The sequence below is a fragment of the Haliotis rufescens genome, unplaced genomic scaffold, assembly GCF_023055435.1.
Source record: "Haliotis rufescens isolate VD_foot unplaced genomic scaffold, xgHalRufe1.0.p SCAF_19, whole genome shotgun sequence".
Classification (NCBI taxonomy): domain Eukaryota; kingdom Metazoa; phylum Mollusca; class Gastropoda; order Lepetellida; family Haliotidae; genus Haliotis; species Haliotis rufescens.
Genome location: NW_025963879.1, coordinates 10,024,569 through 10,045,215, shown reverse-complemented (window position 1 = coordinate 10,045,215; position 20,647 = coordinate 10,024,569). Strand labels below are relative to the sequence as shown.

At 44.1% G+C, this 20,647-nt stretch overlaps 1 protein-coding gene across 1 annotated transcript in view; it reads right to left on the bottom strand.

The window, feature by feature from the left end:
* Positions 1–2,739: 2,739 nt before the first annotated feature.
* LOC124113342 (L-methionine gamma-lyase-like) overlaps positions 2,740–20,647 on the bottom strand; it is a 28,492-nt gene continuing 10,584 nt past the window's right edge. Inside the window, exons 5-10 of the mRNA XM_046473627.2 lie at positions 17,665–17,837; positions 15,859–15,970; positions 8,360–8,473; positions 4,520–4,654; positions 3,861–4,006; positions 2,740–3,579 (exon numbers count right to left, since the gene is read on the bottom strand). Coding sequence (XP_046329583.1) covers positions 3,495–3,579; positions 3,861–4,006; positions 4,520–4,654; positions 8,360–8,473; positions 15,859–15,970; positions 17,665–17,837 — 765 coding nt within the window. The 3' untranslated portion in view covers positions 2,740–3,494. The remainder of the gene's footprint in view (positions 3,580–3,860; positions 4,007–4,519; positions 4,655–8,359; positions 8,474–15,858; positions 15,971–17,664; positions 17,838–20,647) is intronic.

Below are 20,647 nucleotides of genomic sequence, written 5' to 3'. Positions count from 1 at the left end.
GTTACACGCCTGATGTAACATTTGATAACATTTTTAACAATTCAGACCAGTATTTAATACAACGTTTAAACGCCACTATATCGAGTGGATATCTAGCACATTCTCCTCGCGCAGCATGAATCGGCGTGGAAGATTTGACCGCTAGGAATCTTTTACAAGCAAGAATGTGTACACCTTCTCTTTCTTAAGTATTACCCATACCCCAAATTCCACTACTGTACAGCGAAATGGGAACGACCACCCCTCAATGTTTATTGTATATCGTACAATAAAACACTGCAGGTAGAATATGAACCACCCGGGGCTGCACCCCTCAATGTATATTGTTTATCGTACAATAAAACACTGCAGGGAGAATGAACCACTCGGGGCTGCACCCCTCAATGTTTATTGTTTATCGTACAATAAAACACTGCAGGGAGAATGAATCACCCAGGGCTGCACCCCTCAATGTTTATTGCTTATCGTACAATAAAACACTGCAGGGAGAATGAACCACCCGGGGCTGCACCCCTCAATGTTTATTGTTTATCGTACAATAAAACACTGCAGGTAGAATAAACCACCCGGGGCTGCACCCCTCAATGTTTATTGTATATCGTACAATAAAACACTGCATGGAGAATAAACCACCCAGGGCTGCACCCCTCAATGTTTATTGTTTATCGTACAATAAAACACTGCAGGGAGAATAAACCACCCGGGGCTGCACCCCTCAATAGTACACTGCAGGGAGAATGAACCACCCGGGGCTGCACCCCTCAATGTTTATTGTATATCGTACAATAAAACACTGCAGGGAGAATATGAACCACCCGGGGCTACACCCCTCAATGTTTATTGTATATCGTACAATAAAACACTGCAGGTGGAATAAACCACCCGGGGCTGCACCCCTAAATGTTTATTGTTATTTGTTCAATAAAACATGCAGGGAGAATGAACCACCCAGGGCTGCACCCCTCAATGTTTATTGTTTATCGTACAATAAAACACTGCAGGGAGGATAAACCACCCGGGGCTGCACCCCTCAATGTTTATTATTTATCGTACAATAAAACACTGCAGGGAGAATAAACCACCCGGGGCTGCGGCTCTCTTTGTATATTATATATTAGAAAGCAGCTACGTGGGGCTCCCTGAAAACATATTTACTTATCCGTTTATCCGGTTTACATATATGGAGGACCATTTGGATGGCCTATTAGCTATTCAGAAATTTGACAATTGACCGCTGTTACACGAATGGGTGGAAAGGTGAAATGGGGTTTAACTTCGGGTTCAATATTATTGCACTTGTGTAGCGATACGTATGTCTCTGTGTGTGTTTGTGTGTGTTTGTATCCTCTCTTTCATCATAACGCTTGATTCATTGTACGACAAAATCCCCTCTCCCTCGTGTTTACATTTTCAACCAAAACCGAAGTGTAGTGTTTTCTCTGGCTTATAAACCATCTAAGTTCATGAAATAACAGAAGAAAAAAATCGAGTTATCGTATTGTGAAACAATACAGAGTGTCGCGGTATGAAAGGAATGCGATCAATGCGTGCGAGAAACATCTTCCCGAGGGAAAGGAGTTAACGGACTTTAAAAGTCCAGTTTCGACCCTTGCCGAACTAGGCTGGAATTTGTGGGCTCGATAGAAGCGCCACCAGTGGCTATTACGAGTTATGTCCCGGCGATGTCCCAATCAGATTCCAACTCTCATATCACTTGCATTTGCTTCTAACAAAATGGTGGCGCCCAGTCAAGACGATCTGATCCATAATCAAAATCTACAATGTGATAAAACGGATCTTACTTCGCGAAGTGCATCAAATCACGTGAGCACCTTGATTAAAACATGAAAAGATTTGGAAAATATAATTCTGCTGATGCAGAGATGGCGGTACAGATACTTTGCACATCCTACAGTCGACCGAAATCTGCACGGCAGTTTACGAACCGGATGTCGATTTCGTTATGCGTTTTTGATTGGACTATGCATAGACTCGTTAGTCCAGCCAAAATAAAACTCCATAATTCCAGCCTTGTTCGGCAAGGTTGGAAACTGGACCTTTATAGTCCGTTAACTCTCCCTTGCTCCCTTGTCTCGGGAAGATGGCGAGAGAAAAAAACACGTGCAGCATAGACAAACTCATGACGTGTAAAATTGAACAACTTTTCATCACCTGTCCCGTTGGCCCAGTGGGTTACAAAACCAAACACTATATGTGATATTGCAGGTTCGATTACCGTCATCCATAATGAAAAAGTTTCATTTCTTGTCTTCGATTTCTAGAACACTGGACATTTGAAACACCAAGTACAAATTCCATCTGCAACTCATCTCATACGGTCTTAGTAGCAAAAGGTAAAAACCTCCCAAGAGGTTATTACGAGACAGAAAGATACCTACAATACAATAGGCAAAAGTGGCATTAGATTTATAAACCATTCAAGGCTGCTCATGTCCATATTCGTTTTTCTAAATACTACACGTGATGTGTAGTGTATGACATGTATATCACTGATGTTTGTGTGCATGCAATGAAAACAATTTCCGTTCAAGGGTGAAAGTCAACACTTGGTATTTTGGGTTATAGTATACCAACCCTGTACACCAGCAACCCGTACACACCAGCCCGTCCACAAGGAGACCTATATATATGTAAAAACGTACATTATTTAATGTACTGGTTCACGGATGAAAATTCGGTGCCAAAAATAAATACATTAAAAAATCATATGCCGAGTCCTTTGTGTTAGAAAATGTTTATTCAATACGTTGCAAGATTCGATGTTATACATGTACATTTGTTAAATTAAGCATTGACTTGGACAATGGACAAGGTATTTGCTTCGACAGTCACACACAGAAATTTATTCAAGATTTCTTTAGTAATCTTCACACTTTTGGAAGACACAGACATTACAGCCCACTTAGTCTCAGTCACAGCCTGAGTGGTATTTAACATACATCACAGACTGACATTTGAGAGTAGCTCGCACTCGCTTCACGAATCACAGACTGTCTATTGAAACTGGAAGATGGATGAAAATTGAGAATTTAGAGAGTTATATAAATTTTGTTTTGACAAACTTCATATCAGTAGTTCAGAAGATGAGAGACACTAGGACAAAGTTGTTTCCATGGATGCTTTCATGATTTTCATAATTACCCCTTTCACAAAAGCAGGTTTATTGTCATTGCCTACCTGGAAAGTGAGGGAGTTGTGAAGTTGTGATGTAAATAAGATGTATCCTTGTAACATATATGGGTGAAGCTACATGGCGTGTAAATACTTTGTAACGTAATATTTGATATGTTTTTGAATCATTGTATGCATGCACATTCTTTGTTTATGGATATTTGTATTTGTAAAATGTCTGAAATAGGAACGCTTATATTATATTTTGTATTAGTGGCTATACATTAATATTATTTTCACATGAACTTTAGGCTGGAGGCTTGTCATGCTGAAGAAAATCTTGATCTTGATGAAGAACTTGACTAGTTTTCACCCTTTGAAACATCAACCTTGTCCAAGGCTTGCTTGAAGTCGGCGATGAGGTCCTCTGGGTCCTCGATACCAATACTGTAAATATATCCAATAAACATTCCTCCAAGAATCAGGTTCGTTCCGGGTCGGCCAGAAAATAAAATAAATGAATGTCTACTGTTGTTTTGATTTGTATTACAGTCTGGTCACTAAAACCAAAAATGGTTGTTTCCTCGAAAACAGGCAAGACTTGAGTGATTACAATAAAAAAATTGACTGTTACATGTGCGCCGATCAGTTGTAGTTGTGACTGCCGGGGCTGCTTGCCTACCTACAATGTGTTTTGTGTTGGCAGTGCCGCGGAAGGTCAGTGTTACCTGATTCTCAGCTGGCCAGGGGTTACCCTGTTCTCCGCGATCTCCGCTGGGGTCAGCAGGTAGGGGCCGTGACTCATGGTGATGGGGTGCTCCAGGATACTCTCCACCCCACCGAGGGACACCGCCAGGGTGACTATCCTCAGGCTCTGTTGATTAAAGGTATTGCAGTACTACATTAGTGTCCACAGCCCAGCATTGTCCCCGACATCCATACGTTATCATAAAGCACCTTCGTATTACACAGTCAGTCTACAGTGTCACTGTAAATACCTCGAAGTCTCATATAGCCGTGTTTTCAAAGCCTATTAAAGACATGCATACCTTTCCTCCCTCCCACATTAAGCTAATTGATTGCTCATCTGGAGAGAGAGAGAGTGAGTGAGAGAGAGAGAGAGTGTGAGAGAGAGAGAGAGTGTGTGTGTGTGAGAGAGAGAGAGAGAGAGAGAGAGTTATGTTATATGAGGGGTGGGTAGGGTGGGTCATGTGCAAATGTTTCATAAAATAGGGAGCAGCAGACTATGATACAGTTCTAAGGCCAATCTCACTATGTATGACATGGCGTACAAGGAAGGAGCTACACTTTGTGTTTTGGCTCTGTATGTTTGGAATGGCAAACACCACAGATCTACAGTTTGTCGCTAACGCGAAGATTAGCTTACTTCCGCCACAGTGCGACCACCTTCAACCCCTCCCTTGACGTCAGCCATGATCATCCCGCCGAATGCCGTCATCTGCTTCTTAGCGACCTCATGTCCAGGGTGTGACGGCAGGCCCGGGTACATAACTCGGTTTACCTGAACAGACAATTACTTCAGAGAGTCGCAGTCAATACGTGCTACTACGTCAGGGTTGTAGTACGTTGACTGGTCAGAAAGAATCTTTGAAAACCTTTACGTTTCTTTACAATTTATACATTTATTTTATCTACCAACAGCTGTGAAATACTATAGAGATTCTGGAAACATCATATGCAGACTTAACCATATGTACTCTGATAGACTGACTGTATGGATTACACACATTGCATGGACCAGCAGACCCTACATCGACGTGATGAGATACTACAAGTACCTACTGATGTGGAGCCCGACGTGACGAGATACTACAAGTACCTACTGATGTGGTGCCCGACGTGACGAGATACTACAAGTACCTACTGATGTGGTGCCCGACGTGACCAGATACTACCAGTTCCTACTGATGTGGTGCCCGACGTGACGAGATACTACAAGTTCCTACTGATGTGGTGCCCGACGTGACCAGATACTACCAGTTCCTACTGATGTGGTGCCCGACGTGACCAGATACTACTAGTTCCTACTGATGCGGTGCCCGACGTGACCAGATACTACCAGTTCCTACTGATGCGGTGCCCAACGTGACCAGATACTACCAGTTACTACTGATGCGGTGGGGTGCCCGACGTGACCAGATACTACCAGTTCCTACTGATGCGGTGGGGTGGCCGACGTGACGAGATACAAGTTCCTACTGATGTGGTGGGGTGGCCGACGTGACGAGATACTACAAGTTCCTACTGATGTGGTGCCCGACGTGACCAGATACTACCAGTTCCTACTGATGTGGTGCCCGACGTGACCAGATACTACTAGTTCCTACTGATGCGGTGCCCGACGTGACCAGATACTACCAGTTCCTACTGATGCGGTGCCCAACGTGACCAGATACTACCAGTTACTACTGATGCGGTGGGGTGCCCGACGTGACCAGATACTACCAGTTCCTACTGATGCGGTGCCCGACGTGACCAGATACTACCAGTTCCTACTGATGCGGTGGGGTGCCCAACGTGACCAGATACTACAAGTTCCTACTGATGCGGTGGGGTGCCCGACGTGACCAGATACTACCAGTTCCTACTGATGTGGTGCCCGACGTGACCAGATACTACCAGTTCCTACTGATGCGGTGGGGTGGCCGACGTGACCAGATACTACCAGTTCCTACGGATGCGGTGCCCGACGTGACCAGATACTACCAGTTCCTACTGATGTGGTGCCCGACGTGACGAGATACTACAAGTTCCTACTGATGCTGTGGGGTGGCCGACGTGACCAGATACTACCAGTTCCTACTGATGTGGTGCCCGACGTGACCAGATACTACCAGTTCCTACTGATGCGGTGGGGTGGCCGACGTGACCAGATACTACCAGTTCCTACTGATGCGGTGGGGTGGCCGACGTGACCAGATACTACCAGTTCCTACTGATGCGGTGGGGTGGCCGACGTGACCAGATACTACCAGTTCCTACTGATGCGGTTGGGTGGCCGACGTGACCAGATACTACCAGTTCCTACTGATGTGGTGGGGTGGCCGACGTGACCATATACTACCAGTTCCTACTGATGTGGTGGGGTGGCCGACGTGACCAGATACTACCAGTTTCTACTGATGTGGTGGGGTGGCCGACGTGACCAGATACTACCAGTTCCTACTGATGCGGTGGGGTGGCCGACGTGACCAGATACTACCAGTTCCTACTGATGCGGTGGGGTGGCCGACGTGACCAGATACTACCAGTTCCTACTGATGCGGTGGGGTGGCCGACGTGACCAGATACTACCAGTTCCTACTGATGCGGTGGGGTGCCCAACGTGACCAGATACTACAAGTTCCTACTGATGCGGTGGGGTGCCCGACGTGACCAGATACTACCAGTTCCTACTGATGTGGTGCCCGACGTGACCAGATACTACCAGTTCCTACTGATGCGGTGGGGTGGCCAACGTGACCAGATACTACCAGTTCCTACGGATGCGGTGCCCGACGTGACCAGATACTACCAGTTCCTACTGATGTGGTGCCCGACGTGACGAGATACTACAAGTTCCTACTGATGCTGTGGGGTGGCCGACGTGACCAGAAACTACCAGTTCCTACTGATGTGGTGCCCGACGTGACCAGATACTACCAGTTCCTACTGATGCGGTGGGGTGGCCGACGTGACCAGATACTACCAGTTCCTACTGATGCGGTGGGGTGGCCGACGTGACCAGATACTACCAGTTCCTACTGATGCGGTGGGGTGGCCGACGTGACCAGATACTACCAGTTCCTACTGATGCGGTTGGGTGGCCGACGTGACCAGATACTACCAGTTCCTACTGATGTGGTGGGGTGGCCGACGTGACCATATACTACCAGTTCCTACTGATGTGGTGGGGTGGCCGACGTGACCAGATACTACCAGTTCCTACTGATGTGGTGGGGTGGCCGACGTGACCAGATACTACCAGTTCCTACTGATGTGGTGGGGTGGCCGACGTGACCAGATACTACCAGTTCCTACTGATGTGGTGGGGTGGACGACGTGACCAGATACTACCAGTTCCTACTGATGTGGTGGGGTGGCCGACGTGACGAGATACAAGTACCTACTGATGCGGTGGGGTGGCCGACGTGACGAGATACAAGTTCCTACTGATGCGGTGGGGTGGCCGACGTGACGAGATACAAGTTCCTACTGATGCGGTGGGGTGGCCGACGTGACGAGATACAAGTACCTACTGATGCGGTGGGGTGGCCGACGCGACGAGATACAAGTTCCTACTGATGCGGTGGGGTGGCCGACGTGACGAGATACAAGTTCCTACTGATGCGGTGGGGTGGCCGACGTGACGAGATACAAGTTCCTACTGATGCGGTGGGGTGGCCGACGTGACGAGATACAAGTTCCTACTGATGCGGTGGGGTGGCCGACGTGACGAGATACAAGTTCCTACTGATGCGGTGGGGTGGCCGACGTGACGAAATACAAGTTCCTACTGATGCGGTGGGGTGGCCGACGTGACGAGATACAAGTACCTACTGATGCGGTGGGGTGGCCGACGTGACGAAATACAAGTTCCTACTGATGCGGTGGGGTGGCCGACGTGACGAGATACAAGTTCCTACTGATGCGGTGGGGTGGCCGACGTGACGAGATACAAGTTCCTACTGATGCGGTGGGGTGGCCGACGTGACGAGATACAAGTTCCTACTGATGCGGTGGGGTGGCCGACGTGACCAGATACTACAAGTACCTACTGATGCGGTGGGGTGGCCGACGTGACGAGATACAAGTACCTACTGATGCGGTGGGGTGGCCGACGTGACGAGATACAAGTTCCTACTGATGCGGTGGGGTGGCCAACGTGACGAGATACAAGTTCCTACTGATGCGGTGGGGTGGCCGACGTGACGAGATACAAGTTCCTACTGATGCGGTGGGGTGGCCTAGTCGTCTAAGGCCTCGCAAATGTGAACGAGTGATCCACCCTGTGTGTTCCATGATTTACTGTTTTAATAAGTGATTAAACGGCGTAAATCCCATCTCATTCACCTGTAGACACATTTTTGTGTGTCCGTGTAAACCAATTCGTTGTATGGAACTATGCTACGTTAGCACACCCCCAGTAGACTACACTGTCGCAATGTGATTGACCTATATTGTAGCTGCATGAACCTAGCAGACAGTTTAAAGCAATAGTCTCCACCTTCGGGTGGCCCTCCAGATACTCCGCCACAGCCATGGCGTTCTCGCTGTGCTTCTTCATGCGGATCGGCAGCGTCTTCAAGCCCCTCAGCAGCAGACTGGAGTCATGAGGGGACTGCAACATCAGCACACAGGATTTACTTAAGAAATAAACGACGAGTGGGGGTTTAGCGTACAATAAAACACTGCAGGGAAAATAAACCACAGGGTGTTTTATTGTACGATAAACAATTCCCACGCGTCGTTTATTTCTTATATGAGATATCAACATCACGTACATCCTATTTAAGGATGTTGATAAAATGTGGACGTTTTAATAATATTTACTGAATTTTAATAATTATGACTCCCTAAATTGAATCCGACCCGGAAATGTCGGACAGGTCTATTTTATGAACAGGTGGGTTAAAATTCTCACAATCCTCACGTCGATTATCTGTACCTTTTCTCCTAATACCGATTGTCATATCTCTCCCACTTTTGGTAGCAATCGTTCGGCCACTGCGTTTATCTGCGTTGCCCAGCTACATAAATGGGGAACAACTTACTAGACACTTTCCTTATAAAAAATAACCTCGTTCAATAGATGACGTCATGAAATTGCGAGCGCATGTTCGAATTTCCAGAAATGACGTCATGATAGAACAATGTTTTATCATGAATTAAACCACGCTTCGTTCTTCATTGTTTTATGTGATTTATCGCGTAGCTATCTTATTTTCTGTAATAATCCTATCTCAATAATGGTTCTCGTTGACGCCCATATCTAAACTAGGATTAAATCTAATAACGCACTAATGTACTTAGATCTGTAAATACCTGCACGTACAGTCGACGGATAAACAATGTAATTAGTACCCTATATCTGTTGAATCTTTACGAGATATCTACACTTGAAACACATTGCTGGTCATAGAAATAATTGTACACTTAATATTCCTTGAGCCAGACCCCTGATTTTTATGTTTGACTACCAAATGGAGGGACAAATTTCCATTGTGGTTTTCAGATAGCCTGTTGTCCAAACTACATGAAATCACATGATGGACATCCCACATGTCCAGCTAAATGTCATTTTGGCCGCCATTTTCAAGATGGCCGCCATTTTTTTCCAATTTGCTCCAAATTTCAGAAATAAGCATGAAAAACAGAATTTACAATTCCTAGACAACTTTTGTGTTAAGAAATGTGCCAGGCACTAAATTCCACACATTTTGATATACAATTTGTATGGTTTTGTGTAATAAATATTTCTCTGTTATCAAATTATATTGTAAAATCTATTTATTTATTTTTTTCATTATGCAAAGACATTAAGAATTGTTTACTTCAGTGTTATGGCTTTACATAGCATTAACATTTTGTGATTGATAACAGCTGTTTATTGTATTTTTTTATGATAAGTGATTACAGAAATTACAGTTTTCTTGCACTGCACAGCCTGTTTCCCTTGCTCAAAATGTTCTCAAAATTTACACACAAATTTCCGAGTGCTAACCCCATGTTTGAGAAATCTCTGCATTTCAGTTTAATACAAAAACAATTAAATTTTGCAGATATTACCATAGTTAAAATAAACATTATCTACTTAAAATCCTGCAAGTAAAAACATTTCATTTCATATGAAGTTTAATTACTCAAAATGAGACCTCAAACTGTGCAACAAAAAATATAATTCCCCAATTACATCTGATACTACTGTCTGTTGTCAGTTAATGGATAAATACAATGCATCTGTGTTTATATAAAATTGATGCAATGACTGGTCCTTTCCAACAAGCATGTAGTTGACAGTTCACTTGGAGGATGATTTTCGTGAGTATATTTGATTTTAAAGCAAGATAAAGTTAAAACAACAACACCCAGGAACTATGGTACTGTCAATACAAAAGTGTCTTACAGTATCAATTATACTGTTCTTTAATAAAACCTGTCTAACATGAGCTGTCTGCTATGTGGACAAGAAAGAGAAGCGGCGAACAATTGAGCCTTCTGATCAACTACTTCCTATCTAGACTGTGGGGAAAAGGGAAGGTCCACACACACATCCCCCCCCCTTTGTGGAATGGCTTGAGATCCATCATCCATCCAGCTAGCAAAGCTGAGTGATGCGAAAATCCAAATAGGCATTTGTCATAAATCACATGATAAGGTATTGAGGGATGAATCATACAAGGAAATTTCTGAAATGTTCAACAGTCACCTAAATGTCTTGCGCCATGAAAGAGGTCAACTCTCAGCCTTTTGGATGACTTACATTGACATGGTGGATATTCTGCTTCGCCTACTTCGTGCTGATAGAGAAGGAGACTGGCATCTTCATCTTGCTTGCATCAGAAATGTCATACCTTGGTGCATGGCAATGAACACAACCAACTATGCACGGTTTCTTTCTGTGTACTTTGCTCAGATGACTCGGTTAAAGGAGACATGTCCATGGATGTATGAGCACTTTCACAACAAGGGTTTCTCTGTTCAACTGAGGAAAATGAGGAAAATACCTTTGGCAGGATTGCAGTTGATCAGACCACAGAAGAAACGGTAAACAAAGACACCCAAACTGCTGGTGGAACACGAGGGTTCAGTCTCAAGCCAGGGACCGTGTCACGCTACTATCTCACTGCTGAACACAGAGCAGCTGCATTGAGACAACTACGTGAACAAATTTCAGTGCAGTCACGTTCCCTTAGCCATTCAGACCTGGACAGACCACGCATTCGTAGAGATGAACCTGACACCAGATCATTAGTTGATACATTGGAGAACTGGACAAACCCGCTTTCTGAAGACTCAGATCTTGTTTGCATATCCACTGGAGCAGTGCCCCCCCCCCCCCCCTTTAAGTTTCTGCCGATCTTTGACATCAAGACAAAACGGAGAGGAAGCTTATCAGGCGTTCCAAGCAGAACGGCTTCAGAAGGATGAAGGTGTTTCTACAACACCGTGAAGAAGATGAATTTGAAATCATTTATGGACATTAACAAGAAGACAAGCAAGTGTACAAACACAGAAATCAATCTAAAAGCTGACAGAAGAGTGTTTGCAAATATGGTTCCCATTGCCCAGAACAGAAGGTTAGACATTCGTGATGTGCTGAGCCACCCTCTTGGTCCACTACCCTGGTCTCTTGCAAATGGTGATGGCACAATGAAAAAGACAAATAAATCTGCTCTGGCAAAACACTTGGAGACTAAAGTGTCGTTTGCAGATGGTACCCCCACCCAAATTGCTGCTCTTCTTCTTGGTGCTATGGCCATCGTTCAGAAAATCCACGGCGAAAATCACACATTTGATGAGCTGTCTGGTCGAGTGTTTGTCCAGATGTTGCATGCTGGTCAGGGATGTAACAGAATTGATGTGGTGTTTGACGTGTACAGGGAACAGTCAATAAAGTCAGCTGAGCTTCTGAATCGGGGTTCAACTGAAGGCATTATCTTCACGCAGATAAGAGAAGGACACAAACTGAAAAACTGGAGATGACTTCTTGCATGTACCGAGAGTAAGAACAACCTCACTAGATTTCTGGCACAGAGTTGGAAAGAGCTAAGGTGACGTGAACAGCTTGGTTACAAAAGTATGTTTGTTACACACAGAAGTATGTGCATTCAGTTAACGAGTGAGGGATGGCAAAATGTAACACGCCTGGAGTCATGCCACGAAGAAGCTGATACTCGTTTACTGTTGCATGCTAAGCATGCCTCAGAAGAATAACAAGACCTGGTCCTTGTCACAGATGACACAGATGTGCTAGTTATCTGTCTTGCTCTCAGCACAAAGATCAACAGCAGAATCATTATCAGACGAGGTACAAAAGCTCGTTTGAGGCTTGTGGACATAACAAAACTTGCTGAAGCTTTAGGAAGTGAAGCTTGCACAGCATTATTGGGGCTACATGCATCGACTGGGTGTGACTATCTGAGTGCATTGGCTGGTCACAGCAAGCTGAGGGCTCTAAAACTGCTTCTAAGAGATGAAACTTTCAGAAAGGCTTTTGGAGATCTTGGTACTGAGTGGCATCTTTCTCCTGAAGTGTTTAAGATCCTCCAATCCTTTACCTGTCAGCTATATTGCAGCAACACAACGGTAAACACGGTCAATGAGCTGCGTTACCAGATATTTCGAGGTAGAGGTGGGGATGTTGAATCTGGACAGCTCCCCCGATGTAAAGATGCGCTTTTCCAGCATACCCTCCGTGCCAATTACCAGTCAGCGGTTTGGAAATAAATGAGACAGGAAATCTGGCAATCAAATGGATGACGGGCTTGCCAGCTCCAGAAGTGGTCCTCGGCTTGACGTCATGCAGATGTTCTCGTACTTGTCGACCACGTGAGTGCACATGTATATTAAATGGTTTTAAATGTCCCTCTGCCTGCAAGTTGTCACCCTGCTCCAACATGGATGACAATGATGAAGAGATACATCAAGATGCAGAAGACTCAAGCGATGAAAATGACTGAATTTGACAGTTGGATGTGTATCACATAGCAGGTTTTGGGACGGAATAAGACATCCTCATTGTAGAAATTATTTATAGACATTTTCTTGAAACTGTTACAAGTACTGGCCATATTCATGCTAAATTGTGTTACAATGTTAATGTCAACGACATGAAACTTTAGCAAACAGTCTCCTGTTTAATATGGTGAGTTCATATTACCAGATGCTGATTTTTAAGAAGTAGAAGATTTGTGAAGTAGAAGGACTGTGGTGGCTTTTGAATTATGAACAAGTTATATTTGTCTGCAAATGTTATTTTTTATTTGAAAATATAACGTAAAATTGGTACCAGACATTGATCTATGTTTCTTATCCATTTAATTGCAGAAGGGTCAGGTGGGAATGAAATTGGAATTTTGTTTATATGTATACTTTTGATGTTATTATTAAACACATATAAATAAAATATCACAATGTGTACATTTTAACTTAAACACTTTAGATTCTTGGAAATTTAGCTAGGAAATATAAAAACAAGTTTTGGTTACAATATGTACGACTTTCTTCATTTTTTAATCATCTGTGAAAAAGTGCACTATATTGATAAATGGCTGCTTTTGTTTATGTACTATCGTGTTTTAACTTCCAAATAGATTTTATATATGAAATTACATTAGACAATTTTTATCTATCATAAGGTGTGAATTATTACTCAACAACGTTGCATTGGAAAGAAAAGATGTCAGTAAAATGTTTAAAAAGGGTAATTCCCTTATATAATTTCAACATTTACTATAAAATTATAACTCAATGATATACAAAAAGCATAACAGAATGTGTGCAATGTAGTGCTGAAACAATATCAGGAAAGAAATGTTGTCTGAAATAAATAAATTCTGTGTTATAAGCTTATTTCTGAAATCTGTAGAAAAAGTGAAAAAATGGCCGCCATCTTGGAAAATGGCTGCCAAAATCGTATTCAGCTGGGCATCTGAAATGTCCATCACATGAAATTATACAGTTGAGACATAAAGCTAGCTGAAAATCATATTGGTAATTTGTCCCTCTGTTTGGTAGTCAAATTTTCTCTGGCTCATGGACTATAACGTATTGTAGGGGATAACAGACATGTCAGGGTGCATCTGGTATTTCACTATTGTAGGGGTGCATCTGGTATTTCACTATTGTAGGGGTGCATCTGGTATTTCACTACTGTAGGGGTGCATCTGGTATTTCACTATTGTAGGGATGAGCCTGGTATTGTCACTATTGTAGGGGTGCATCTGGTATTTCACTACTGTAGGGGTGCATCTGGTATTTCACTACTGTAGGGGTGCTTCTGGTATTTCACTACTGTAGGTGTGCTTCTGGTATTTCACTACTGTAGGGGTGAGCCTGGTATTTCACTACTGTAGGGGTGCTTCTGGTATTTCACTACTGTAGGGGTGCATCTGGTATTTCACTACTGTAGGGGTGCATCTGGTATTTCACTATTGTAGGGATGAGCCTGGTATTTTCACTATTGTAGGGGTGCATCTGGTATTTCACTACTGTAGGGGTGCATCTGGTATTTCACTATCGTAGGGGTAAGCCTGGTATTTCACTACTGTAGGGGTGCATCTGGTATTTCACTATTGTAGGGATGAGCCTGGTATTTCACTATTGTAGGGGTGCATCTGGTATTTCACTACTGTAGGGGTGCATCTGGTATTTCACTATTGTAGGGGTGCATCTGGTATTTCACTATTGTAGGGGTGCATCCGGTATTTCACTATTGTAGGGGTGAGTCTGGTATTTCACTACTGTAGGGGTGAGCCTGGTATTTCACTACTGTAGGGGTGCATCTGGTATTTCACTATTGTAGGGATGAGCCTGGTATTTCACTATTGTAGGGTTGCATCTGGTATTTCACTACTGTAGGGGTGCTTCTGGTATTTCACTACTGTAGGGGTGAACCTGGTATTTCACTACTGTAGGGGTGCATCTGGTATTTCACTATTGTAGGGGTGCATCTGGTATTTCACTATTGTAGGGGTGCATCTGGTATTTCACTATTGTAGGGGTGCATCTGGTATTTCACTACTGTAGGGGTGAACCTGGTATTTCACTACTGTAGGGGTGCTTCTGGTATTTCACTATTGTAGGGGTGAGCCTGGTATTTCACTACTGTAGGGGTGAACCTGGTATTTCACTACTGTAGGGGTGCTTCTGGTATTTCACTACTGTAGGGGTGCATCTGGTATTTCACTACTGTAGGGGTGCATCTGGTATTTCACTATTGTAGGGGTGCTTCTGGTATTTCACTACTGTAGGGGTGCTTCTGGTATTTCACTATTGTAGGGGTGAGCCTGGTATTTCGCTATTGTAGGGTTGCATCTGGTATTTCACTACTGTAGGGGTGCTTCTGGTATTTCACTACTGTAGGGGTGAACCTGGTATTTCACTACTGTAGGGGTGCATCTGGTATTTCACTATTGTAGGGGTGCATCTGGTATTTCACTATTGTAGGGGTGCATCTGGTATTTCACTATTGTAGGGGTGAGCCTGGTAATTCACTACTGTAGGGGTGAACCTGGTATTTCACTACTGTAGGGGTGCTTCTGGTATTTCACTATTGTAGGGGTGAGCCTGGTATTTCACTACTGTAGGGGTGAACCTGGTATTTCACTACTGTAGGGGTGCATCTGGTATTTCACTACTGTAGGGGTGCATCTGGTATTTCACTATTGCAGGGCGCGCCTGGTATTTCACTTTTGTAGGAGTAGACAGAACTTCATTATGTTAGTTAACTACAGGGGTGGACAGACATATTCACACACACACACACACACACACACACACACACACACACACACACACACACACACACACACACACACACACACACACACACACACACACACACACACGTGCATGCCTGTCGCTATATAAGTGCAACAATCTTGGACGCGACGTTAAACCCAATTACACCTCACCTAATAACACCTCACCTCACCATATTAATAATTTCACAACTGTGTGGTGGTTTTAAAAAAGTGACATGCTGAGTGTGTTGTTTCTCACCAACATACAGCCGAGGCTCGTCTGCCACTTCTTGATTCTCTTCCACAGGTCCACTGTCTTTGTAGTGACACAACCAGCAATCAGATCGGAGTGCCCACCCATGTACTTAGTGCTGCGGGGCGAGTTGACACACATGTGTTAAGTTACAGGCCATATATCATAATATAACCGTTCAACACTGCTTTAAACACATACAATAAAGACAAGTGTACAAGGCACTCCACCTTGTGCTGACAACAAAGGACAATGTACAAGCAACACCACACCCCATCCCATCCTACTCTTCACTGTGTAGAGAGTAGAACACAATGTAGTAGGGCACCCGTCACTGTGTAGACCGTAGAACACAATGTAGGAGGACACCCATCACTGTGTAGACTGTAGAACACAATGTAGTAGGGCACCCGTCACTGTGTAGACTGTAGAACACAGTGTAGGAGGACACCCATCACTGTGTAGACTGTAGATCACAATGTAGTAGGGCACCCGTCACTGTGTAGACTGTAGAACACAGTGTAGGAGGACACCCGTCACTGTGTAGACTGTAGAACACAGTGTAGGAGGACACCCATCACTGTGTAGACTGTAGAACACAGTGTAGTAGGGCACCCGTCACTGTGTAGACTGTAGAACACAGTGTAGGAGGACACCCGTCACTGTGTAGACTGTAGAACACAGTGTAGGAGGACACCCATCACTGTGTAGACTGTAGAACACAGTGTAGTAGGGCACCCGTCACTGTGTAGACTGTAGAACACAGTGTAGGAGGACACCCATCACTGTGTAGACTGTAGAACACAATGTAGTAGGGCACCCATCACTGTGTAGACTGTAGAACACAGTGTAGGAGGACACCCGTCACTGTGTAGACTGTAGAACACAGTGTAGGAGGACACCCATCACTGTGTAGACTGTAGAACACAGTGTAGTAGGGCACCCGTCACTGTGTAGACTGTAGAACACAGTGTAGGAGGACACCTGTCACTGTGTAGACTATAGAACACAGTGTAGGAGGACACCTATCACTGTGTAGACTGTAGAACACAGTGTAGGAGGACACCCGTCACTGTGTAGACCGTAGAACACAGTGTAGGAGGACACCCGTCACTGTGTAGACTTTAGAACACAATGTAGGAGGACACCCGTCACTGTGTAGACTGTAGAACACAATGTAAGAGGACACCCATCACTGTGTAGACCATAGAACACAATGTAGGAGGACACCTATCACTGTGTAGACCGTAGAACACAGTGTAGGAGGACACCCGTCACTGTGTAGACTGTAGAACACAATGTAGTAGGGCACCCATCACTGTGTAGACTGTAGAACACAATGTAGTAGGGCACCCATCACTGTGTAGACTGTAGAACACAATGTAGTAGGGCACCCGTCACTGTGTAGACTGTAGAACACAGTGTAGTAGGGCACCCGTCACTGTGTAGACTGTAGAACACAATGTAGTAGGGCACCCATCACTGTGTAGACTGTAGAACACAGTGTAGGAGGACACCCGTCACTGTGTAGACTGTAGAACACAGTGTAGGAGGACACCTGTCACTGTGTAGACTGCAGAACACAATGTAGTAGGGCACCCATCACTGTGTAGACTGTAGACTGTAGAACACAGTGTAGGAGGACACCTGTCACTGTGTAGACCGTAGAACACAATGTAGTAGGGCACCCGTCACTGTGTAGACTGTAGAACACAGTGTAGGAGGACAACCGTCACTGTGTAGACCATAGAACACAATGTAGGAGGACACCCATCACTGTGTAGACAGTCGTTACATGATACATCAACTCACCAGCTGTGGAGACTAATGTCTATGCCATGTTTTATCGGTTGTTGCAGATAGCAGGAGCCGAACGTGGCATCCACAACAGAAATAACGCCATCTAGGGAGCTGCCAAGTTTGCCAAACTCTTCAAAATCAAGGACGGACATGTCTGGATTGCAGGGGCTCTCGCCATAGATCATCTGGAAACAGAAAATCCTGGGTATATGAGTCATGCATACAGGTTATGTCTTTGGTATTTGAGTCGTGCATACAGGTTATGTCTTTGGTATGCGAGTCGTGAATACAGGTTATGTCTTTGGTATTTGAGTCATGCATGCAGGTTATGTCTTTGGTATTTGAGTCATGCATACAGGTTATGTCTTTGGTATTTGAGTCATGCATGCAGGTTATGTCTTTGGTATGCGAGTCATGCATACAGGTTATGTCTTTGGTATGCGAGTCATGCATACAGGTTATGTCTTTGGTATTTGAGTCATGCATACAGGTTATGTCTTTGGTATGCGAGTCATGCATGCAGGTTATGTCTTTGGTATGCGAGTCATGCATGCAGGTTATGTCTTTGGTATGCGAGTCATGCATGCAGGTTATGTCTTTGGTATGCGAGTCATGCATGCAGGTTATGTCTTTGGTATGCATGTCGTGCATGCAGGTTATGTCTTTGGTATGCGAGTCGTGCATGCAGGTTATGTCTTTGGTATTTGAGTCATGCATACAGGTTATGTCTTTGGTATTTGAGTCATGCATGCAGGTTATGTCTTTGGTATGCGAGTCATGCATACAGGTTATGTCTTTGGTATTTGAGTCATGCATGCAGGTTATGTCTTTGGTATGCGAGTCATGCATACAGGTTATGTCTTTGGTATGCGAGTCATGCATACAGGTTATGTCTTTGGTATTTGAGTCATGCATACAGGTTATGTCTTTGGTATGCGAGTCATGCATGCAGGTTATGTCTTTGGTATGCGAGTCATGCATGCAGGTTATGTCTTTGGTATGCGAGTCATGCATGCAGGTTATGTCTTTGGTATGCGAGTCATGCATGCAGGTTATGTCTTTGGTATGCATGTCGTGCATGCAGGTTATGTCTTTGGTATGCGAGTCGTGCATGCAGGTTATGTCTTTGGTATTTGAGTCATGCATACAGGTTATGTCTTTGGTATTTGAGTCATGCATGCAGGTTATGTCTTTGGTATTTGAGTCATGCATGCAGGTTATGTCTTTGGTATGCGTGTCGTGCATGCAGGTTATGTCTTTGGTATGCGAGTCGTGCATGCAGGTTATGTCTTTGGTATTTGAGTCATGCATACAGGTTATGTCTTTGGTATTTGAGTCATGCATGCAGGTTATGTCTTTGGTATTTGAGTCGTGCATGCAGGTTATGTCTTTGGTATTCGAGTCATGCATGCAGGTTATGTCTTTGGTATATGAGTCATGCATGCAGGTTATGTCTTTGGTATGCATGTCGTGCATGCAGGTTATGTCTTTGGTATGCGAGTCGTGCATGCAGGTTATGTCTTTGGTATTTGAGTCATGCATACAGGTTATGTCTTTGGTATGCGAGTTGTGCATGCAGGTTATGTCTTTGGTATTTGAGTCATGCATGCAGGTTATGTCTTTGGTATGCGAGTCATGCATGCAGGTTATGTCTTTGGTATGTGAGTCATGCATGCAGGTTATGTCTTTGGTATATGAGTCATGCATACAGGTTATGTCTTTGGTATTTGAGTCATGCATACAGGTTATGTCTTTGGTATAGGAGTCGTGCATTTAGGTTATGTCTCAGGTATGCGAATCATGCAAACATGTTATTTCTTTTTTTATACAATTCCTGGGTATATGAGTCATGCATACAAATTATGTCATTGATATAATAGTCATGCATACAGGTTATAGCTGGTCAGCTATAACCTGTTTGCATGACTCGTACAACAGCTATAACCTGTATGCAAGACACGTACAACAGCTATAACCTGTATGCATGACTCATATACCAGCTATACAGGTCATGGATACAGGTTATAACTGTTGTACGAGTCATGCATACAGGTTATAGCTGTTATACAGCATGACTGTATGCATGACTCGTACAACAGCTATAACCTGTATGCATGACTCATATACCAGCTATACAGGTCATGGATACAGGTTATAACTGTTGTACGAGTCATGCATACAGGTTATAGCTGTTGTACGAGTCATGCATACATGTTATAGCTGTTGTACGAGTCATGCATACATGTTATAGCTGTTGTACGAGTCATGCATACAGGTTATAGCTGTTGTACGAGTCATGCATACAGGTTTTAGCTGTCGTACGAGTCATGCATACATGTTATAGCTGTTGTACGTGTCTTGCATACAGGTTTTAGCTGGTTACATAGCTGGTATACGAGTCATGCATACAGGTTATAGCTGTTGTACGAGTCATGGATACAGTTTATAGCTGTTGTACGAGTCATGCATACATGTTATAGCTGTTGTACGAGTCATGCATACAGGTTATAGCTGTTGTACGAGTCATGCATACAGGTTATAGCTCGTATAGCGAAGACATAAGGGGCCGACCATTTCATATTTGCAGTGTGGATTCTTTGGAAAAATATTAAATTGTCCTCAAACTACAATATCAAATTGTCGGTCCTTAACCTGGGAGTTTCTAGGTGTAACTTCAACAGGGAACCAGGAGACGGGCTTAGTCACAGCATGAATGACAGGTTTTAACACTCTTTGTTCATAGCGAAAATACACAAGTGACGTAAATTGATATGCAACAGAGGCCAGCCACATCACGCGATGTCGCAGTAGCCACGTGATGTCGCAGTAGCCCCGTGGCAGTCGTGTCCATCATCCTGGAACTAATACACTCCCTGTGCTGGTGTAGGACAGGCAAAGGGAAGTGATTGCTTTCCTCTGTGAGAGTATGTTTGCAGACATTGTTTCAGTGTAACATTTTCCTATAGTTCTCAAGTTACAAGAATTTATGCCAAAG